The following is a 24,853-nucleotide window of genomic DNA, read 5'->3' as shown; positions in this document are numbered from 1 at the left end:
TCGAAGTAATCTTCGCCTTCTCTCCGTGTGTAGCCTTTCGCTACAAGCCGTGCCTTGTACTTTTCAATAGTACCATCGGGTCTTAGCTTCTTCTTGAACACCCATTTGCAGCCTACTGGCTTGCATCCATGGGGTCGTTCTGACAACTCCCAAGTTCCATTAGAAAGAATCGAGTCCATCTCATTATGGACAGCTTCTTTCCAGTCATCTGCATCTGTAGATGCATATGCCTCTGCAATGGACGTGGGAGTATCATCCACAAGGTACACAATGAAATCATCACCAAAGGATTTTTCAATCCTCCGTCTCTTGCTCCGTTTAGGAGCTTCATTGTCATCCTTCTCAATGACAATCTCATGTGATTGTTCAAAATACTCATTAGATGTACTAGATTCAGGAACTATCTCGAGTAGAAATTCTAGCAATGCTATGCATATCTTTCATAGGAAACATATTCTCAAAGAATGTTGCATCACGAGATTCCATAATAGTATCAACATGCATATCTGGTACTTCAGATTGAACTACTAAAAATCTATAGCCTACACTCCGCGGAGCATAACCTAGAAAGATACAATCCACTGTCTTTGGTCCGAGTTTGCGCTTCTTAGTAATTGGAATATTGACTTTCGCCAAACATCCCCATGTGCGCAAATACGAAAGTGACGGTTTTCTCCCAGACCACTCCTCGTAAGGGGTTTTATCTTTATTCTTGTTAGGAACTCTATTCAAGACATGACATGAAGTCAATAAAGCCTCCCCCCACCATGCCTTTGATAAACCAGCAGTGGCTAACATGGAATTCACCAAGTCAGTCAGCGTGCGGTTTTTCTTCTCGGCAACCCCGTTTGATTGGGGCGAATAGGGAGGCGTCCTCTCATGAATAATGCCATGTTCCTCACAGAATTCATCAAAGATTTTAGGAAAATATTCGCCACCACGATCCGACCTAAGACGCTTGATCTTTCTCTCTAGTTGATTTTCAACTTCAGCCTTATAAATTTTAAAGTAGTCTAAAGCTTCATCTTTAGTTCGCAATAAATAAACATAGCAAAATCTAGTCGCATCATCAATCAATGTCATGAAATATCTCTTTCCACCTTTTGTCAACACACCATTCATCTCGCATAGATCAGAATGTATGAGTTCTAGAGGTGACAGGTTTCTCTCCTCGGCCGCCTTGTGAGGCTTCCGAGGTTGCTTTGATTGCACACAACTATGGCACTTAGAACCTTTGGCAATGGTGAAATTCGGAATTAAACTTAAACCTGGATAGCAGAGACATTAAACCAAAATTAATGTGACATAAACGAGAATGCCAAACACTGGTATCATCACTAACATTGCCACGAGATATGGTTCACGGACTTATTGCTGAAATCGGAAAGCGAAAAGCGGAACAAGCCTCCGCACTCATAGCCTTTACCAATAAATTGTCCAAACTTGGAAACAACTACTTTATTCGACTCTAACACAACCTTAAACCCATCTCCGCATAGAAGGGAGCCGCTAACGAGATTCTTGTTCATAGTAGGGACATGCTTGCACGTTCCTCGGCTGCACGATCTTCCCGAAGTGAACTTCAGATCTACCGTGCCAACACCACGAACGAAGCATGTGACCCATTCCCCATCAAGACGGAAGAATCCCGGGCGACCTGGTAAGAAGTGAACATGGATATGTCGGCACACACATGAACATTAGCATCTGTATCAATCCACCAACATGGAGATTGAAATACCGAAAGAACGAGTAAAGAGATTACCGTACCCATCAGCATTGCTAGCGGTCACCGTGTTGACTTGCCTCGCCTTTTTCTTGCGGTCTGCCCTCTCCGGACAGTCCTTAGAAAAGTGGCCAGTCTCTCCACATGTAAAGCAGCTCAGATCTGCTTTGTTTATCATCTTCTTCTTCTTGAAGGTTGTAGTCTTCATAGGCTTATTGAAGGAGGGCTTGTTATTCCCTTTGTTCTTGCTGTAGGGTTTCTTCTGCACCATGTTGGCGCTAGATCGACCCTCTCCTTTCTCGGTATTATCCTTAGCCCGAGCTTTCTCCTCAACATCAAGAGATGCTATCAGATTTTCAAGCGATATCTCCTGTCTCTTGTGTTTGAGAGTTGTGGCAAAGTTCCTCCATGAAGGGGGCAACTTAGCGATGATGCATCCAGCCACAAACTTGTCGGGTAAGGCACACTTAAGGAGCTCAAGCTCTTTCGCAATGCACCGTATCTCATGAGCTTGTTCGACTACGTAACGGTTGTTAACCATCCTGATGTCATGGAAGCTCTCCATGATGTACGGTTCATCGCTGCATCGGTTGCACCGAACTTAGCATTCGAGTGCATCCCGGAGCTCTTTACCATCCGTTAAGTGCATGTACACATCACACGGACGATCGGCAAGGATACTTAGAACGCATCCGACGAAGAGAGTATTGTTTTCCTTGAACTTGTTCTGATCTTGGTCAGATATAGTTCCTTCGAGTAAACCATCGGTAACTTCGAACACTTTCGGATGAGTAAGCCGGAGCATGGCCTTGTATCGCCACCTCTTAAAGTGCACACCGGTAAACTTATCCGGCCTCAGTGCATCGGAAAAACCAGCCATTGTTAACTCAGGAAATTGCCTACAATTAGGTTTTTGGATTGTTGGATAATTAGGCACAATTTCCATGATTAATTTCAGAATATAAAACATGATGGCAGCAACTACTAACATGTGAAACTCAAACATACTAGATGCATTAATCAACATGAGTAGCGACGAGCGCAAACGGTAAAGCATCCATCGCTAAACGGATCGAGATATGTCGCACGTACCGATCCGGTGGTGGTGGCGGTGGAGGTGTAGCGGACGATGTCGCAGCAGTAACGTTGTTGATGACAACGTTGTTGACGACGGGGACGACGGGTCGAAGTAGACGGCGTTGAAGACGACGGTGAGGCGGCACCGCCCGACTTGGACGGAAGGCGACCCGTGATGAAGAGCTTGAGCGGTCGCGCGAGCGCTTCCCAAAAACCTAATTCGCCCTCTCCCGTACAGGATCGCAAGGACGAACGGTTCCGGAGACCTGCTCTCCCGTTCGCCGATGCACGTCGGCGCGCGGGATGGAGTAGGCTACGATGGCGGCGCAAGCAGAGAGAGGTGGAAACTCTAACTCGTGTATTGGATGTGTTTCTGCGGTAGCCGGGCAGGAGATTATATAGGCTCGGGAAACCCTAGGCAACGTGGGCCACGCCCACGTCGCACGAACGTTTCGAGTCGGTTACAGATAGCCCACGATCCGGGAGCGACCCGAACCGACTAACTGCGACGCGTCCGTCTAGGACTCTGTTCGTTTTCCTTTTCCTGAGCTGCAAAAAGTAAGGAAAGTCTCGGCTCGAGGCTCAATCCACTCACCACGAGCGCGGCGCGCGTCGTGTCGAGTCGAGACGAGACGAGACGAGACGAGCGAGCGTGTAGCACTCCTATTCTCACTCACTTACTAGTGGTGGAACAACCCACCTTATAAGGTGGTCTAACTTCCTCCCAACTTTCCATGTGGGACTAAACTTCCCACCTCTTGCCACTCCCTAGTGAGCTGCCACCAACTTGGGCTCAAACTCACAAGGCTGCCACTATGTGGGCTTTGAGATTTATAGGAAAAACTGAAATCTAATTTGGGCCACTAAAAATGGGCCCAATATTTCAACATGTCCCCTACATCAAGCCTAGAGAAAAAATCATGCCTCGATGTGTCTGCATTATGGCTGTTTACTAGTACTTTCTGCAATCGAAAAACGAATGAGGCTTGCTCCAGTACAAACCCCTCCCCAAACTCAACAAAACCCAACCGGTATTATTTAGACCCATATCCAAGCCCAGATCCAAAACTCAGTATTTCCACGTATAGGCATATAGTCGCCGCAAGACAGTCCGGCGGGCACCGCAAGACAGTCCGGCGCCGCAAGACTGACCGGCGTAAACACCACAAGACAGTCCGCCGCCACAAGATAGTCCAACGCAAGCACCGCAAAACAGTCCGGTTAATCTCGTTCCCAACGCGATGGACAGTCCGGCCGAATTGCACCGGACTGTCCGGGGCGGACTATCCAGCCGTTCATCGCGCCGTCACGCCGCCGTCTAGCCTGCACGCCGCCCCAACCATACCGGTACGGACCTACGAGACATTTCCGAGACTCGTGTCGTCCAACTTCGCCTCACAGTGCCTCGTGGCTGCCCATCACCACCTTGTTGCTCCTCCTGCCCGACGGCCACGACCGCCACCGCGCTGACGAATCGCCACCAATAATCCACGTACATACATAATTATATACATACGTATGCGGTATACAATTTAGTTGGATCATACGGGTTTTGTACAGGACTACGTATACCCGTTTAATATTAAACGAAGGGGTATCAAGCGATCTCAGCCGTCCTTGTATTTAAGTCTGTTTTGAGTTTAGGGGAGGGGGTTGTACCGGAGCAAACGCCAAAAAGAACACCGGAAGGAAAACAGAGTATACCCATGAAGGTAGTTTCAGTTTTAGCAAGAGTAGCCTGTCGGTGGAGGGCTTGTCGAGATCCCAGGTTCCCATGGCTATTCTATCTTGTTCATAGGGCCGTTCCGGTCTGCAGGCTGCTTGAATTATAGATATTGGCCTGCAAGTTTCATCATGCCAAGGCTGTGTTGTCAGTCGTCGCCGTTGACAGGGCGCCATGCAAATATTTTTCACCGCCACAATCGGATGGCATTTTGTAGATACTACTAGCTGCGCCATTCTTTTGTTTTCTTCGTCTAAATTTTCCGTGCGACGTGTAAGGATCTTTATTTATGTGGAATTTTCATTGCCGTGGCAGACTGGTGCCATCTATGGGACATCCGTTGAATAGGATTTTTCTTTGGTACTTAACAATCCAAGTGCATGACTGATGTCTACAGAATTAGATTTTATATATTGAAACAACAATATTCTACCTCACTTGAACAACCAAACCATCAGATCTGTGCGCTTTCCTCTGCCCGCTATACATAGAATCAACAAAAGATCTGTGTTCAAGGTCAATGCCACGGTGGACTCTCTCTTTCAGTCCCAGATTGCATTGATGCGCATGGAGCTCCTTCAGCTGGTTGATGTTCGCGTCGAGGAGGCGTCTCGCCCTCTTCGTGAAGAGGTGGCTGCTCTTAAGCTGTTGTTGGCGCGTGTTGGTGGTTCTTTGGAGCCAACTGAGCTTGACTCCTTTGAGCAGAAGTCGTCTGTGGTTGAGGTAGAGCACCTCTATGGTTGTTTCTCTCCTCATGGTCCGTCGTCGCTGTCTAATGAGTCGGCCACCCCTAAGCATGAGGGTATAGACATGGTTGCGACTCAGGCGCTTGACCTTGAGAAGTGTGCTAATGTCGATACGATAGTCTCTCTCTTGCCTGAGTCCGATAGGCAGCTGGTTGCTCAGTCAGGACTATCGACACATGTGCCCGAATGTTTCTCTCCTGTTGCGTCTGCTGACTTTGAGGGCGAGGACATAGGCGAGTTCTTGGCTCCGGTGTTGCAGATCACACCAGAGCTACAAGAGTTGTGTGGGTATTCTTCGGTGGTGTTTCCGTCGGTGTTGTGCTCTTTTGGGACCTTAGAGGTTTCCACAACACCCTCACTGCCGCATTCGAAGCCTTGCCAGTCCCTCGTCTCTTTGGACCGTGGAGCAGTGTTGGATCCTAGCTCAGAGGCTCTTTTTGCAAAGGAGCTTTGTGGCTTGCTTGCTAGTTTGGAGGCGGTTAGCCCTGGTTATGGCAAGGAAATTGCTTGTGTCTTGGCGGGTAAGGCCTCGGAGGACATGATCAAGAGGGTGGAGAAGTCTCTTAAGAAGGTATCTATTAGAAGGATAAGAAGGAAGAAAGCCGTAACAAGAGAAGTTTCCGAGGCTTAATTGTTGGACTCTTTTTAGGTTGTCTCGTTCTTTTAGTGGGTCTCTGTGACGCCCCGGAACCGGTACCATGAGGATCCCAGCGAACCCGCCAAAATCCGCACGATATCGATTCAGAGACGCCCTCCGACACGACGTGCGCGACGAATCACACACGTGATGCCAGAGGAATTAACACGAGCGGTAACATTACAACAGGATTACAATAGAGCCCACAAGATACATATATTACAACAACTACTCCAACGAGTCAAGATGCAAATATACAATACAAAGATCCAACTCATACAAAGATCGAATGCGTCCGAGTACGGACAAGATACAAATTGGACTAAGAGTCCTGAAGATAACCAGTGGCGTCCATAACCCTGCCCAGGCCAAGCCGGGAGGGTAACCTTGCTAACGTCGTCATCTCGTACCTGTCAAAGTCGGGCCATCGGTTGCCGACAAAAGAGAGGAAGCAAAAGAGAAAGGGAAAAGGCGAGAGTAAGTACCAAGGAACGAACTCCGGCACGTACTTAGCGAGACTAGAAATGGCTATGCTCGCCGAGCGAGTATAAATATATATCGCCTGAGGCTATATGGTAGGTTTAGCGGCAGCAAAACTATAACCAATAGAGACACGCTACAACATCCGTCTAATCAGAGAAGATAAGAGAGCGCACAAGGTAATAGATAAATACTACACAAACATAACCCAGCCAAATACACATATCCCCTTCAACAATTGCGAAGAGGCAATGTAAAAGGCACACAACGGTGGACAAGTTTTATTAGGTATCGGTTGAAGTAATGCTATATTACTACGCAAGCAACAAGATAACGGTGTAAGTTGTTCTATGATCAAGCTATACAATTCCAAGTCGTCCATAACCGCGGACACGGCTTATCGATAAGATGTACACCCTGCAGGGGTTGCCCAAATGTAACGATACGCATGCTCGACCCACTTACGACAGGTGGATGTCTCACAACAAGACCGTTCCCAGTTCAACAAGAAAATCTAGGGGGGCCACCCAACTAAGCTACCCGTGACGAAGTCCGGCCGTACTCCGAAGCGGACTCGAGGTTTGCGCCGGCGGCTAGGCGTGCAAACCACACGCTTCGCTAAACGTCCCGCAAGGTACGGTACGGAATATAAACACCCGAAGGCAACAGGAAGTAAACACCCGAAGGCAACGAGTAAGTAAAGCATGGCATACATGGCATAGGCAAATAAAACCAAGGTTGTGGCCCCCTTTTCAACCGACTTGAGAAAAGGTAATGGGTGAGGGGGGTCCCAATAATCTTCCCCACGCATGGGTAGAGCGCTCAATCTCGGAACGAGATAACAAGAACTCGGGTCCTAGGGGACATTAGCGAGTCAAAGTTCCGATGCTTTCGCAAAGGGGCTCACGAGATGCCTCGCGCACAATTTTAGTTGTTAACAAATAAGTAAAGCATGTGTATCTCCAACAAGCGATATAGCATGTGATAACCTCCCAACAACCCAACATATCCCGATAACAGATCGAGATAACAACAGAGCCTAAACACGCCTACGACTCGCAAGGCTCAAACATCAAGCAACGGCTATGGGTAAGGAATGATACATATAGGATTATTATGGTACACAAGTGGATAGGACACGTGACTCGATAAAGAACCGCAACATAAGGATAGCAGTGCGAGGGAGAGAGTAAATAGGTGAAGAGAGAGGGCTCGCCTGTGGAAAGCTGCAGAAGAACTTGTCGGAGTACTCGTCGTATCTCACATCACCACTTCGTGATCCTATCCGGGAAGAAGCAAATGCTACACAAACATACGGATGCAAATCTTACAACTACGAAATAAGAACCGGCATGAGCAAGGTAAGATATGCATGACATGGCGGATGTGATGCGATGCAATTATCCATATTAATCGGAGTCAGAACCCCGAACAATCAAATTAGGTTTGGAGTTGCATTTATACCGGCAAATTTAAGTGTTGATTAGCATGGCAAAACATGGCAGGGGTGCGCTACTTCAATATTAAACGGAGCGGGGAAACCTTAGGTGGATATCCGAAATACTCCGCATGTATGTGGGGTGAACATGCACAAACTATCATCGAATGACATGATGCATGATGCAAACAGATGAATGGATGCCATATTCATGATCCTTGCATTTTCTGATCAATTTTCATATATAACATGTTTTATTTCGAGTTATAGTTGGAGAGATATGAATTTAACAAGATATATACATTTTCTGCAAAAAGAAAAGAACTAGGAATAACCAGAGAGGATGATGGGCCGGATTTGATGCTCGCTGCGTTGGTGAGATAATTGGGCTGCGCATGTAGTGGCCGCGCATGCGACGGGTCGGTCGAGGAGAGGATACGGGCCGAGGCCCATTGGTAGTGCCGGATCCGATTCAAGGAAACAAGAAGAATTTGGCTTAATTTGCCGGATCCGGGATTTGAACACAAGACCACATGATTAAGGGATGATGCTCCTTACCAGCTGCGACTCGCAAGGTAATTGTGTATATAAATTGGTCGCGCCGTATTTGACCCGGAACTTAGCGAAACTACGGGAAGAAGCGGCCATGGCGAGCTTGCAGACGAATGTCGATCCGGAGATATCGGGCGAACCGGGACGAGCGAGAGGGCGCGTTCGACGCGGAAGAACATGGGGAACCTGCTGGTGGCAGTCTTGACGCCGGGGAACCACCGGAGGGCCGCCGGCGACGAGCACCTGCGGGGAGAAACGTCCATCACCATCGGCAACACGACTGGGAACGGTATAAAGAGAGAGGAGAGGCTCGGGAGGACATGGAGTATACCAGGAGCGTGAATTCATGCCCAGAGACGACGGGGAAGGAGGGTGGAGGGGCGAAATCGAAGTATTTCACCGCGGGTGTTGGAGGTGAAACGGCGAATTTGTGTTTGATTACGGGCGTCTTGGGACAATTCCTTGCACGTAGATGACGAGGACGACGAGGCGCATCCGTCGGTGCCCTCGGAACGGCGGGGCATGCTCTACAGCACCGGCGCCATGGTGGTCTGTGGAGGTGGACGTTTTGGGGCACTCTGTGTTCGTGAAAGAAGAAGACAGGGAGGTTGGAGAGGATGGCGGCGCGAGGAGGGAAGGAAGGCTAGGGTTTTCGAGGCCTCAAGGGGGGAATTAAAAGGGGAGGGGGCAGGTAGGAGCCATGGCGATGGTGACAGGCACGGGGGGAGGTCACGCTAGTTGCGTGCAGATGGAAAGCGTCGAGGAAGGGAGACTCGGTCTCCCACCGAACCGATACGGGCCGGAAAGGAGGAAGAGAAGGTGGGCTGGGCCTCCGGTGCTGGTTGGCTGCTCGGGCTGGAGGAGATGAGCTTCGGCCAAGGGGAGAAAGAGATGGGCCGAGGGGGGGAGAGAGCCCAGGGTTTAGAAAGGGGGTTTTTAAAGGTTTTTTTTTTGCTTTTTCTCTCTTTGTTTTAAACCTGATTTTGAAAACCATTTGAAAACAAACCGGAACAGCACCAACATTTATTTTTAATTTTAAACATTAAAAATAACTTTATTTTACTTGATAGTTTTGGGGTTAGGGTTTGTGGAAAAGAAAAGATAAAGGGGTGGTTTAATATAAAACCATATGAGAGGGAAAACCAAAATATTTTAGGGTTTATAAAATATATCGTATTTGTTGAAAACATGTATGATACGATGCATATGCCATGATGATGCACAAAAGAAAAGCACAAACAAAAATCTATTACGGGTACTACCCGGGGCCGTTACAATCGACACCACTAACAAGGAACCTCGCCCCGAGGTTCCACCTCAAGGTACGGGGGAGAGAGGTGAACTATCGGATCTTCAGGCGACGTGTCCATCTCCTCGACACCACTAACAAGAAGTCTTGATCCAGCTTGGGTGGTCGACACCACCAACAAGAAGTCGTTGTTCCGATAACGATGATGACTCCGGAGAAACAAAGAAAGGCGTAACAGTCACACAGATCCACCAATTCATCGTAACAAGAGTGAATAATAAGAGTAGTTGGTATGGTGATCAGCCCATCCCGCACTCAAAGTATTACTCTGCACATGAATAGGAGAGTCGTGTAACCGCTCCCAGAATTCTGATTAACGATATGGACAAGCATTGTCAGCGAAGATTCGACGGAGCCAAAGAACAAAGAATTGTAGAAAGATTAGAGAGGCATAGATGACATCAATGAAGAAGACGAAGGTTAGCCGCCGGTGATGTTCTTCTGTCAGAAATCTTCAGAGATCGGTCCTAATAGGTGAAGGCATAGATCGTCCAACCCACGTCGAAACCTAAGACTCAGAGAAACTCGGATAAGAGAGAGGACTCAAAACTCGCAAAGGTAAGAGGAGAAGGAAAAGAGGTAAGGAGAAAAATCAGAACTAATCAGATCTATCCAACGAAGTTTTTAGAAGATAGGTTTTGACACTAGACACAACAATGTCTGTTGGCAAGGTTAACCTACAGGCTGGACTAGTGGGGTACCGTCAACCTGAGCTCTGATACCAACTTGTGACGCCCCGGAACCGGTACCATGAGGATCCCAGCGAACCCGCCGAAATCCGCACGATATCGATTCGAGAGACGCCCTCCGACACGACGTGCGCGACGAATCACACACGTGATGCCGGAGGAATTAACACGAGCGGTAACATTACAACGAGGATTACAATAGAGCCCACAAGATACATATATTACAACAACGACTCCAACGAGTCAAGATGCAAATATACAATACAAAGATCCAACTCATACAAAGATCGAATGCGTCCGAGTACGGACAAGATACAAATTGGACTAAGAGTCCTGAAGATAACCAGTGGCGTCCATAACCCTGCCCAGGCCAAGCCGGGAGGGTAACCTTGCTAACGTCGTCATCTCGTGCCTGTCAAAGTCGGGCCATCGGTTGCCGACAAAAGGGAGGAAGCAAAAGAGAAAGGGAAAAGGCGAGAGTAAGTACCAAGGAACGAACTCCGGCACGTACTTAGCGAGACTAGAAATGGCTATGCTCGCCGAGCGAGTATAAATATATATCGCCGGGGCTATATGGTAGGTTTAGCGGCAGCAAAACTATAACCAATAGAGACACGCTACAACATCCGTCTAATCGGAGAAGATAAGAGAGCGCACAAGGTAACGGATAAATACTACACAAACATAACCCGACCAAATACACATATCCCCTTCAACAATTGCGAAGAGGCAATGTAAAAGGCACACAACGGTGGACAAGTTTTATTAGGTATCGGTTGAAGTAATGCTATATTACTACGCAAGTTATTAGCAGATTATTAGCAACAAGATAACGGTGTAAGTTGTTCTATGATCAAGATATACAATTCCAAGTCGTCCATAACCGTGGACACGGCTTATCGATAAGATGTACACCCTGCAGGGGTTGCCCAAATGTAACCATACGCATGCTCGACCCACTTACGACAGGTGGATGTCTCACAACAAGACCGTTCCCAGTTCAACAAGAAAGTCTAGGGGGCCACCCAACTAAGCTACCCGTGACGAAGTCCGGCCGTACTCCGAAGCGGACTCGGAGGTTTGCGCCGGCGGCTAGGCGTGCAAACCACACGCTTCGCTAAACGTCCCGCAAGGTACGGTACAGAATATAAACACCCGAAGGCAACGAGGAAGTAAATACCCGAAGGCAACAGTAAGTAAAGCATGGCATACATGGCATAGGCAAATAAAACCAAGGTTGTGGCCCCCTTTTCAACTGACTTGAGAAAAGATAATGGGTGACGGGGGTCCCAATAATCGTCCCCACGCATGGGTAGAGCGCTCAATCTCGGAACAGATAACAAGAACTCGGGTCCTACGGGACATTAGCGAGTCAAAGTTCCGATGCTTTCGCAAAGGGGCTCACAGATGCCTCTGCTTACAATTTTAGTTGTTAACAAATAAGTAAAGCATGTGTATCTCCAACAACTGATATAGCATGTGATAACCTCCCAACAACCCAACATATCCCGATAACAGATCGAGATAACAACAGAGCCTAAACACGCCTACGACTCGCAAGGCTCAAACATCAAGCAACGGCTATGGGTAAGGAATGATACATATAGGATTATTATGGTACACAAGTCGATAGGACACGTGACTCGATAAAGAACCGCAACATAAGGATAGCAGTGCGAGGGAGAGAGTAAATAGGTGAAGAGAGAGGGCTCGCCTGTGAAAAGCTGCAGAAGAACTTGTCGGAGTACTCGTCGTATCTCACATCACCACTTCGTGATCCTATCCGGGAAGAAGCAAATGCTACACAAACATACGGATGCAAATCTTACAACTACGAAATAAGAACCGGCATGAGCAAGGTAAGATATGCATGACATGGCGGATGTGATGCGATGCAATTATCCATATTAATCGGAGTCAGAACCCCGAACAATCAAATTAGGTTTGGAGTTGCATTTATACCGGCAAATTTAAGTGTTGATTAGCATGGCACAACATGGCAGGGGTGCGCTACTTCAATATTAAACGGAGCGGGGAAACCTTAGGTGGATATCCGAAATACTCCGCATATATGTGGGGTGAACATGCACAAACTATCATCGAATGACATGATGCGTGATGCAAACAGATGAATGGATGCCATATTCATGATCCTTGCATTTTTCTGATCAATTTTCATATATAACATGTTTTATTTCGAGTTATAGTTGGAGAGATATGAATTTAACAAGATATATACATTTTCTGCAAAAAGAAAAGAACTAGGAATAACCAGAGAGGATGATGGGCCGGATTTGATCTGCTGCGTTGGTGAGATAATTGGGCTGCGCCTGTAGTGGCCGCGCATGCGACGGGTCGGTCAGGAGAGGATCTGGGCCGAGCCCATTGGTAGTGCCAGATCTGATTCAAGGGAAACAAGAAGAATTTGGCTTAATTTGCCAGATCCGGGATTTGAACACAAGACCACATGATTAAGGGATGATGCTCCTTACCACTGCGCTGCAAGGTAATTGTGTATATAAATTGGTCGCGCCGTATTTGACCCGGAACTTAGCGGAAACTCTGGGAAGAACTGGCCATGGCAGAGCTTGCAGACGAATGTCGATCTGGAGATATCGGGCGAACCGGGACGAGCGAGAGGGCGCGTTCGACGCGGAAGAACATGGGGAACCTGCTGGTGGCAGTCTTGACGCCGGGGAACCACCGGAGGGCCGCCGGCGACGAGCACCTGCGGGGAGAAACGTCCATCACCATCGGCAACACGACTGGGAACGGTATAGAGAGAGAGGAGAGGCTCGGGAGGACATGGAGTATACCAGGAGCGTGAATTCATGCCCAGAGACGACGGGGAAGGAGGGTGGAGGGCGAAATCGAAGTATTTCACCGCGGGTGTTGGAGGTGAAACGGCGAATTTGTGTTTGATTACGGGCGTCTTGGGACAATTCCTTGCACGTAGATGACGAGGACGACGAGGCGCATCCGTCGGTGCCCTCGGAACGGCGGGGCATGCTCTACAGCACCGGCGCCATGGTGGTCCGTGGAGGTGGACGTTTTGGGGCACTCTGTGTTCGTGAAAGAAGAAGACAGGGAGGTTGGAGAGGATGGCGGCGCGAGGAGGGAAGGAAGGCTAGGGTTTTCGAGGCCTCAAGGGGGGAATTAAAAGGGGAGGGGGCAGGTAGGAGCCATGGCGATGGTGACAGGCACGGGGGGAGGTCAAGCTAGTTGCGTGCAGATGGAAAGCGTCGAGGAAGGGAGACTCGGTCTCCCACCGAACCGATACGGGCCGGAAAGGAGGAAGAGAAGGTGGGCTGGGCCTCCGGTGCTGGTTGGCTGCTCGGGCTGGAGGAGATGAGCTTCGGCCAAGGGGAGAAAGAGATGGGCCAGAGGGGGGGGAGAGAGCCCAGGGTTTAGAAAGGGGGTTTTTAAAGGGTTTTTTTTTTTTTTGCTTTTTCTCTCTTTGTTTTAAACCTGATTTTGAAAACCATTTGAAAACAAACCGGAACAGCACCAACATTTATTTTTAATTTTAAACATTAAAAATAACTTTATTTTACTTGATAGTTTTGGGGTTAGGGTTTGTGGAAAAGAAAAGATAAAGGGGTGGTTTAATATAAAAACCATATGAGAGGGAAAACCAAAATATTTTAGGGTTTATGAAATATATCGTATTTGTTGAAAACATGTATGATACGATGCATATGCCATGATGATGCACAAAAGAAAAGCACAAACAAAAATCTATTACGGGTACTACCCGAGGCCGTTACAGTCTCCTTTGCAATGGTGTGCTTTTGGATTGCCGGTTCTAGTTGGTTTAGAGGTTCTTTTGGTGGTGTTCTCTTGTATGTGTGCTCTTGGCCATGTTGTAGGTTTTCGCTCGGTTTTCTCCTAAAAACTGAGCACTCTCTTCTTAATTAATAGATGGGGCAAAGCTTTTGCCTCCGTTTCAAAAAAAAAAAGGTATGTGTTAAAAATCCTTCATCCATCTCTAAACAATAGCATTGCATGGCGTGAACATGCTCAGAGTTTTGTTAGACTCTAAGAAATATTTCGAACTATGTAAAAGAAAGAAATACCTCTTGATTTTACAGGATGAGAATCTCAGTATTACACATACAGATAACAAATGCCCCTCGTCGTTTTCCTTTCAATCAACACTGAAGTTTAACTGCTTATCACCCAATTGACTGAGCTGGGTGTAGATTATAAACATTTCTGGACTGTTAGCTGTTAGTATGCAACATGCTCTCATGTCTTAGGACGTGGTGTGCCACTTCAATACAGGAAGAAACTGCAGCCAGTTGAGGGAAGATACGTTCTGCACCGGTCAAATATATTTCCTATAGAACCTAAAAAATAGTTCTGAGGAGAAATGAACATGCATGGCATGAAAATTTTAAATTGGTTCTATTATCTTGTCATGAAGTGTATGCACTGAACTTTTTTTTATACTTTGTTTCAGTTCTTAGCAATGCACTATAGATAGGTTTCTTTGTTTTCTATCGGGGGAATAGTTTGAACAAACAAGAATTACAAAGTATGGCATGCAAAGATAGTCCATGTGAATGGAATAGAAACACAATTGAGCTATTCAGCGACCAATTGCTTTTAGCTACTGTGGCTGACAAACAATGTTATATAGAGGCACATAATGGTATAAGAAATCACAAGTTTCTAGATTATGCATGTGATCTCAAATATCAAGTTCAGATAAAAATTTACATTTTTTGGAACACTTAATAATATTCTAGTTGCCAATAGATATGAATTTTTTTTCTAAGGAGGAAATCTCGGATCCTTGGGCCAATAAACTGGAAAAATAGCGTGCTAAACCGATGAAGTTTCAGCGCTAATATTGTGCTATTTTATAAATAGAGCCATATCAAGTAAAATTACTAAAACTTTAACATGGACTCTCCAGATATGACATAGCGCTATTAGCACCAAAATAACTCATTATTTTATCCATTCTAAAAATCAAGTGGATCCAAGAAAAAAAAAGGTATTTCTTTATTTTTCATTTTTTAAAACAGGGAACGTACGAACGCGAGATGAAAATTGTGGTAGTTCGCGAAAGAAAGATACTCCTAAAATAACGATGGTGTCATTTTTGACGTATTGCCAGAAATGGACAAAGATAGACGAGTCGAAATACAGGCTCATTGATGCGAGACAGCGACACGTTTTAATCCCATCTGGCCGTGCGCATAAAACCAACGGCCAAATTGCATGTCTGCTTGTGCAATCTCAGTGCTGCTACGTGCCGGCACACTTGTCACTTGAAATCCACGTACGCCAAGCTGCCTCCAAACCTCCGTCCCGCCTCTCGTTCCATCCCGCCCCTACTGGCACCATCGCGACGGCCGGCGGCGGCCACATACGCTCAGACGGATCTCATGGCAGCCACCTGTTCGACGTCCACGTCGTCCGCGTGGCGCCGCTCGGTGAGGCGCCGCACGCCGGTGAGCCAGCGAAAGGAGGACGAGCGGGAGCTGGGGCGGAGGGTGGAGAAGCTGGAGGAGGCGGTGGAGGGACTTCGCGGGGAGAAAGACGCGGCGGAGGTGGAGGAGACGGCGCTACGCGCGGAGCTGGACGCGGAGCGGGGCGCGGCGGAGACGGTGGCGAGCGAGACCATGCTGATGATCGAGCGGCTGCAGCGTGAGAAGGCGTCCGCGCTCCTGGAGGCGCGCCAGTTCCGCCGCCTCGCGGAGGGACGCGACGAGCGTGGCCGCCAGCTCCAGGACGAGCTCGCGTCGCTCTCGGCCATCGCAGGTGGCTACCTCTCCCTCCTCCGCGCCCACGCCATCGAACCCGACGACGAGGACGGGCGCCTGCAGCAGGAGGATGCTGGCATGGATGTAATAAAGGGCGTGTTTGTCCAGAAGTCGCCGCCGCCTCCTCCTGCGGCGAAGGAGTTGGAGTACACGGCAGACTTGGGGTGCGCGACCGCGACGAAGGCCGTGATGGCGGTGGCGGAAGAGCAGCGTATCGTCGTCGTCCATGGCGCGGTGGACCTGTACGCGAGGGTGGACGCACTGGAGGCGGACCGGGCGGCGACGCTTAGGGAGATGGCGTCGATGCGGGCTGAGCCAGCGCGTGTGGTGCTAGGGAGGGAGATGGCGCGGAGGCTGTGCCGGGACGCGGTGGCCGTCGAGAGGCCGGGATGCGTCGCGACGGTGCATAAACCACGCATCTCCGTGCCCGCCATTTGCAAGGTACAGTTTGCAAATATTTTACTTGTACTCACAGAACATTCCATGGAAAAACGACTGCTCCGATAGTGGTAAAAATGTGGAGTGTGTCTTTGTACAGACTACAGATTCTAAGCAATTCCATTTCAAATTCTACAGTGGCTCTTCTCCATGATCCTAAGGAGAAAAAGATGTTCTACGGTCAGGTACGCAAACAGGAGGCTCTTCCGTCTTTCGGTTGCAATTCTTCTGAAGATCGATTCCGAACTTATGCAAAGAGTGTTTCCTGAATCTCAGGTTGACGTTCGGCTTGTCGACGGCACTCCTCGGCATGTTTGTGCTTCTGGAGAGATCAGCCTCGGCGCTGCATCGTCGCCGCCTGCGTCCACCGCGGCTACCACATATGTGATGGCCTGATTCATAGCACCTCCAAGCTCTCGGTCCTGCAAGTGCAAACAAACATTTGGAGGCTACTACGGGAGCTTGGATTGGTAGCTGGAGGCTGGAAGTGCAAACAAATTAATCTACTCTTGATTTGGTCCATTTTCGCATCAGTTGTCCTAACCCGTAAACGATCGGATCGGATCGGATATTTCTATTACCATATTTTTTACCATATCTTTGTGACGGGTTCGGATCGAAGCATATAATGGTCGGATACGAATTCGGATGCGGATTATATCGGATTACGAATATGGTTCGAATCGAACTCGAATCGGAAGCGGATTATTAAGAAAACGGTTTTGCTATGTCTCAGTGAATTTTTTAAGTCTCAGTCACCCGCAAAAATGAACTTGAGTTGCACTTTTCTGTTAAAAAAGTGGAACTGCACTTTTCTACTAGAAACGTGTAACTGATCCGAGTTGCACATTTTTTTAAACTGCAGTTACACTTTTCTGAGGTGACTGAGACTTAAAAAAATCTCAGTCGACTGAGACATAGGCACACCCTTAAGAAAATATACATACAAAATAGAAGTACGCTTTTTATGTAAAATATGTTTGTAATTATAGGCTATAGGTAAATGTACACACGTGTTCGTACAACAAAGCAAATTGCGTGCTAATAGCAAACATATTTTAGACGATGAACTAACTATATTGTAAATATTTAGGTTGGGCTAATTTTTTTGGATTATCATCATTGAGGAACTCGGGTAATCCGCAAAATGGCGGATAATCCATATCTATCGGATACTATCAATACCATATCCTCTACCGTATCCGCCAGATATTCGCTTGACCGCTATCCGCATCCATATAAGGTAGATTTCTGAAAATGCATACCATATCCTCTAAAACGGATACGGATGCGGATTCAGAGCGGAAATTATCCGTACCATTTACACCCCCAACGATCATTCTTTGAATCGCGTCAAGGCTATCCTGGTTGGCTGCTATAATACTTGCACCACCATGCCCTTCATTGCTCTTGTTCAGGTTATCACTCATCTAATTTTGTAGGCTGCTAGCTCGCTATCTCTTTGTTGAAGTGCAGCTGTAAGGGTGGCCAATTATTCCTTAACTATACAAGTTTCATTTGTCACTAGGACTTGCTCAGAGTGACCCATGTCATGATTAGAAGGCTGATCCATGTGAGGCTCAGAGTGACCCATGTCATGGTTAGAAGGCTGATCCATGTGAAGCTCCTGCTCACTTTTCGAAGGACAAGGGGTACTATCTAACAGGGGATTATAAGACCCACCATCGCTTGATTTGATTTCTTCATTATATGAACCCTTCTCGCTTCGTGTCCTTCGGCGGGGACTTTCTACACCAGTCTTATGTGCTTTCTTTCTCTTGAAATGATTTTTCAAAATCTGAAGTAAAAAAAAAAATCTAACCGATCGTCTTTTGTTTTTAAGCTGCAGCTTGTCGAGTCGAACTAGCGAATGATACTTAATCGAACTGGAATATACCCACGTGATGAAATGGGCCTGCAGATCTTATGTTTGGTTCAGGCGGGTACCACTACAAGCGGTGTATAGCACCACCCCTGAAGCGGCGTAAAGGCGCGCCCCTGGTAGGTGGCAGCATCGCTACTAAGCACTCTCGCGTGGGCAAGTTATCCCAGGTTATTGGACTTTCCCGGCGTTGGGAAATATGGTTATGAGTTTTTATAAGCTAATTTGATTCCTTTTGGAAGCACGAGACATGGGCTTATGTGAGCTTAATTTTTAAATTAAGTAGGCTAATTGCATGCATACACTACGGGAACCAGTCAGGGTGTCACGACTACAAGCCGTCGACACAGGTCATATTTGTCGTCGCCCCAGGCTGTGCCGACGTTGCCGTTGGCATCTCCTCGTCGGCACAATATGGCATCGGCACAAGCTCATTTGCTATCGGTACAGGCTGGCCATCGACTGATGACGGCTACTAGCAACACCAAAAAGATCTTAATATATTGGGACTTCAAATGAGAGTGTTGTATCAACAGAGTATCTTTCCAACAAGGGTGACTCGAGGGTTTATATCGAACTCTCTGAAAACTGGACAAAGAGTATTTTCTTCTCCCTTCTCTAGCAATCCTGTAAGTAAAATAAAAGCCTTGTATCCCCAACACCACCGTGTGGTTGTCAAGCATAAGGTTTCGCAAGTAAATAAACACAAGTAAAAATAAAACGGGTAAAACTAGATGAAATAAAGTAACTAAGTAAAAACTGCAAATGGGTTGATTATTTTTGGTGTTTTGGATGCAAATAAGAAAAGTAAAAATTATTGTATTTTCGGATTAAAATAGTGCAGCAAATAGAAAAGAAGATAAAAGATATATAAAAGTGTTTCTTATGATAAAAAGTGGACCGAGGTTCATGGGTTCACTTGACAATTCTCTCTTTTAAGTTATAGTGGTCAATTAGTAATTCAACAATGAGATATGAAGATGCAGAACAATAACAAGAGTAAGAGACGTATTTATATGGGCATCATGTCCTAACATAGAGATGATGCAACACATCTCTCTTATACTTCACAAGAAAAAGGGAAACTCCATGCAATCTTGTATTAAGAATTAAAAGAATATAGCAATAATTACTTTGACATGATGTTTGAATATCAAATATGCTACCTTGACCAAACAAGATCGTCACTTTTGTCGCGCGACGAACATTGCACATGCATTCACTTTATCCCTAGTGAGGTAGCAAAAGAAAAGGCAAAGCCATAATAGATCATGATTTTTTTGTCACTATTTAATCAATAAAACCATGCTACTTCATCTAATACACAAAACACCCCACACACACTCTTGCATAGATGTTGGATCAGAACAAATACTTAAGAACGGAAAACATAATATGCATCTATTCATACATCTTACACATAATACGATCAGATCTCATAGCACAATATCATAGAAGAAGGATCCACCACATAACTATTACAAATATGGCCATAATCATCTGAGGCAGCTCATATGACACTAAGAACTATGAAGAACATGAGAGATGAATGCGGTGACCCAGCATACCACTGCATGTTGTAGTATACAAGTCGTTGATATGATCTTTGTGAAGGGACTTCTTCACAAATTGCCATATCCCTCAGAGTGGTACAACAGAAACATTGCAGGTCATAACACTCCATACTTTATTACAAACATTGTCTTAACAAGTTGGTATTCTCACGAGTCCTATGAGAACACCCTAAGATACTACTTAAGTACGATTACAACTCATAACAATATAAAAGAGAGCTCAACAACTTATTTAGGTAAGTTCTACGTTGCTCGGCTCTATGATGCTAGGGTATGTCACTACTCCTCCACCTCCGTGTCATCCGGTCCGTAGACTATCCCATAGTCTACGCCTTCCACTCCGCCGGTAAGATCGGGTTCTTCGTAGACCAGCTCGTAGCTTCCTCTACGGTGCTCCATCGTTGATGGCCTCCACTTCCGGATCACAGTCTAGCAAGGGTGTCGAAAGAAAGTGAGTACAGAGGTACTCAGCAAGTTCTAAAAGAATAAAAAGGTGTTTGATGCACTAGCTACGACCATTGATCAGGAATTCGCAGGTGAATGCATGTTTTTTGAAATCATTTCTTCAAAAGGTTGCTTTTATTATGAAAACTATGCACGTCAGTCTTCACAGGTTGACTAGAACTTCACGGAGTTCCTTTCCTGCCGCGTTCGCAGTTCCCTTCCCGGAACAAGGAGTGACAGCCACAATTTGATACACTCTGCAGAGGTGCGTTACTTTTCCCACAAGAGATCTCACCCTTTCTGCCATCCGCAGGGACTTGCCCCCGTTCACACTTCCTTTGGTGTGAGGCCAGGTATAAAGATCCAAGCCCACACCGCCTTCTCCGCGACTGCAAACCCACCCTTTTGTCCACCCGCACACCTCCAGTAGACTTCCCCCGATAATACGGCTTTACTCATGGTGTACTTTGGACAATCCTTCATAGATTATAGAGCCATCATCACTAATGGATGGGGATTTAAAGGCCATCCCAACCTACGGCAGTGCCTCCAACACCCCGCCGGCTCTACCAATCCGTTGGCGTGCAGAAGGGAAAAGATACGACTGGCTTTCCCAGAGCCATTATAGATCTCATGGTCAACGCGATTTGTACGGCGCTAGAATCACTGGACGGCATTGGTAATTTAATCCTAGGGTGATATAACCCATTGCAATGGAACCTCCACCATATTAACACTTACCATGGTTCCATTGCCAGCCACATAGTCATATTCATTGTTGGAAAATAACATTTCATTTGCGATGCAGGAATGATAAGTATATAGCTTTGTATTAAAGTAGTAGAAAATAATCAAATTGACATGAGCAAGGATGAACTTGCACGTGGACTGCGAGATAGTGCGGTTCAATGCGGTTGATGGAACCTGGACCTCGGGTTCGTAAGAAGCATCATTGTCCGGTAAGGACAATGTTATAAAATCCAAATAATGCAATCATGGATGTAGTATTTTATGTTGAATCCCTTTTCCCCGTGGAGTTATTACAATTTAGGGTTGTATTAAGATTTATGTCTTTGACGGTAATTTACAATTGATTTAAAAGTATAAACCAATTTTTTATTCACACAATGTACAACAATTCAAAGTAAAACTATTTACTTGGTGATTCCTTTAATCATTCCAAAAATAGTTGAAAATTATAGAGTTACCTCTATAGTTTTTGGAATAAAAAGGAATATAGTATTTTTCGGGAAAATACCCTTTTACAAAAGAAATGACTTGGAATAATAGAATTTCATTTTGAAATGTTTGAAAATAAGTATTTGAACTTATTTGAGATTTTTCCTTGAATTTTAAATACAAGGAAATAATAATTTTAAATTCCAAGTTATTATTTAAATTCTTAAAATTCATAATTTTGAATTTGTTTCATAAATTTCATTTCATATTTTATTCTTGTTAAGATTTATTTTTCATTCATAAATCCAATTTTTATTGGATTTTTAGAGTTGTTTATGATTTATTAAAATTTGGTAAAGTTTTGGTCTTTTATTAAATGTAAAAAGACCAAAATACCCCCCCTGGACCCATATTGGGCCCAGCCCAATAACCTAAACCCAGGGACGGCCCAATAAGGCTGGTCCCCTTTTGGGTTCGGTGGCGCCGAAGCGGCCCACCTCACTCACTCTCACTAGGCCCTCTCACTCACTCGACCTAACCCTAACCTCTGGCGACTCCCGTGGCGATGGCGTCGCCGCCATGGCCGCCGCCCTGCTCCGGCCATCGCCGTGCTCCTCCGCCGTAGCCACCTTCCGATCCTGAACCGCCGCGAGCAGATCTATCGATCTGTCCGCGCAGTTTTTCCCTTCTCGTCCTCTCCTGGCGAATCACCTCCGATCTGGATCTCGTGGAGAATCGCCTCGACGAACTCCGGCGAGATCTCGTCCTCGCCGACGATGGTACGCGCCTGGGGTTGACCTGGCGCGGGTGCTGCTTGCAGTACTCGTGCCGTCGCCTCAGGTGCTTGCTATGGTGGTGCGGTTTCGTGTCTGGGTTCGCCGGCGTAACGTCGGCGCCTACCCTGGACTTGCAGCTGTTAGGGCCGCGCGAGCACTGCCTCGCCATGCCCTAGCCTCTGCTTCCAGGCGCAAGTAAGTGTTACATCTCCACCTTCTCCTCTGTGCGCCTCCCCTTGTTACTGTGCTTCTTCCCCTCATGCTCTGCTGCTCTCTGGTGATCCTGTGATCACACAGAGCCATGCGATTCCTATGCAATTTGCCTGTGCTTCGATTAATTGCAAGTTCATGGCCCAATTACCATTTACTGGTACTGGCACATGCTGCTTTGCTTGCTGTTCATGCTGTGCTTGCTTCTCTGCTGCTCCTAGCATGCTCTACACTTGCCATGCTCTGTAGTACTTGCTCAAGAGCTAACTATGCCATGCTATGCTTGATTATGACTTGCTTATGCTTACTGGGCTATCATACTTGCTTGTCTAGGTGTACTTGTGATGCATCTGTGACACTTGTGTGTGTGCCAGTGGTGTCTGTGATATGCTTCAGTACTACCTCTGCAAGCCAATGATCCATTGGATCATTCCTTGCTTGTTGGCTAACCTCTCTGTGTAACTTGGCTTGCTATAATTGACCCATTTGATCAATTCAATTATCAGTGATAACTTACTGGTTAATACTGTGGCTAAATGATTCACTTATCTGGTGATGCTGATGCTCAAGCATCACTGTGCTGTTGCTTACTTGTGCTGTTGCTTATCTTTAGCTATCTAGACTTGCTCTAGTGGCTATGAATTAACTGTGTTGCTCAACAGTGTGCTATTGTCAGTGCTTAGCATGGATCTGTGATAAATTCATGCTTGTATTACTTAAATTATGATGAACTGCTTATGCAGTGATGATTGAATTACTTGCTTGTGTCTGAATTTATGATTCATGATTCCTTTACAAGCAATTAGAGTCTGAATCCATTTCTGGATAGTGATGTGATCTATTTGGCTTTCTCTTAATTGGTGCTAAGTGTGATGTGACCTCAGTAGCCTTGCTACTGACTGGTTGCTCACATGGTTGGTTCGATCTTGTTGGCTACTCATCTTTGCTTGCATATTTGGGAATCATATTAAGTATGAATGCCAATATGCTTGCCTGTGAAGAAATCTAGGGTTTCGATGGTTGCATGCTTAGGATTTTCTCGTGTAGTCTTGGCTGCTAATCTTTGCTATCTACTGGTGCTATCTCGTGCATGTGATCTTGCTAGTGTGTGCATCCGTGCATGATTTCTAGCTTTTGTGCACATGATCCGTATCCGGATGGTTTCTATCTTAGTAGCTTTTGATAGCGGTAATCCTTGGTGAAAACCAAGTGATGATCTACCCCTATGAGCATCTGCTCATCCCATGCTTAGTTCATGCATATGATGGATTAGATCCATTGGATCTCTTCCGGGAACTAGGTATACCTTGTTCCAGCTCCTAGAAAGAAATGCTTTGTTGATGCGGACTTGGGTTTGTGTCACAGCCCTTCACCTCCAGATCTTGGATGATCTTCTCAGGTCACCATGATCTCTGGTGGTTTGAGTGGTTGTGTGTGTTGGTTCTGTTCTTGCTCAAGAACTGGATGAACTGAGCTTGTTCTTGCTTCACCCTTACCTGGTGAATCTTACCTGGTCGACTGGTTATGATTTCTAGGGTTTGTGTCCCTTTTATATGAACCCTACTTCTATCCTTGCATTGACACACAAGCCTGACTTGCTTGGTGACTAAGCTGATGCATGGCCTTGCTGTTGCTGCCCAGCACACTTGAGCTGTGTGCTCTCATATGCTGAAACTTGAGCCCCTGGTGTGTGCTCAGTTTTGGTCTGCTGCTGCCCTTATCTTGTGCTGTCCTTGGCTTTGGACAAGCACAGGTGTGCTGTGACAGTTTGCACTGTCCAAACTGAATCTTGTGTTATTTGCTAACTGTCCAAACTGAACCTTTGGCTAACACTAACATTCTGGCTAGTGTTGATTCTTTGTTTTGCAGGTTTTGAAGATGGACATGACCAGAAGATATTCTCCAAGTCATTTAGTCTAGGTTTTAGTTTAGGAGCAAAATTGTAATCTTTATTTTCATTTCTGTTTATTATTCATCCATTCTTGTATCAAGAATATTGTAAAGACTTTGTAATCTGTGTTGTGATATCAATAAAGCCCAAGTTTTTGTTTATGAACTTTTGCTTTATGTAATATTTATATTCCGGAATAAATATTGTATTTATTATTCACTTTGAAATTCAAAGTTGTTTGAATTCATAAGTTGTGTTTTAAATTATGAATTCTATCTTTATATTGTTCAATGCTTATTGTTAAATGT

At 46.0% G+C, this 24,853-nt stretch overlaps 1 protein-coding gene across 1 annotated transcript; it reads left to right on the top strand.

The window, feature by feature from the left end:
* The first annotated feature begins 15,643 nt into the window (after window positions 1–15,643).
* LOC124676588 lies at window positions 15,644–17,184 on the top strand. The gene is made up of 3 exons (XM_047212628.1): window positions 15,644–16,592; window positions 16,728–16,774; window positions 16,866–17,184. The coding sequence occupies exons 1-3, from the start codon at window positions 15,774–15,776 to the stop codon at window positions 16,975–16,977; spliced, it is 978 nt and encodes a 325-aa protein (XP_047068584.1). The 5' UTR covers window positions 15,644–15,773; the 3' UTR covers window positions 16,978–17,184.
* The last annotated feature ends 7,669 nt before the right edge of the window (window positions 17,185–24,853 follow it).

This window comes from Lolium rigidum, chromosome 7, assembly GCF_022539505.1.
Source record: "Lolium rigidum isolate FL_2022 chromosome 7, APGP_CSIRO_Lrig_0.1, whole genome shotgun sequence".
Classification (NCBI taxonomy): domain Eukaryota; kingdom Viridiplantae; phylum Streptophyta; class Magnoliopsida; order Poales; family Poaceae; genus Lolium; species Lolium rigidum.
This window is presented reverse-complemented; position numbering and strand designations above follow the sequence as displayed.

Coding starts and splice junctions, on each gene's coding strand:
- LOC124676588 (XM_047212628.1), top strand. CDS start 15,774: ATGGCAGCCACCTGTTCGACGTCCACGTCGTCCGCGTGGCGCCGCTCG. Junction 16,593..16,727: donor CCGTGCCCGCCATTTGCAAG/GTACAGTTTGCA, acceptor CAAATTCTACAG/TGGCTCTTCTCCATGATCCT. Junction 16,775..16,865: donor AAAAGATGTTCTACGGTCAG/GTACGCAAACAG, acceptor CCTGAATCTCAG/GTTGACGTTCGGCTTGTCGA.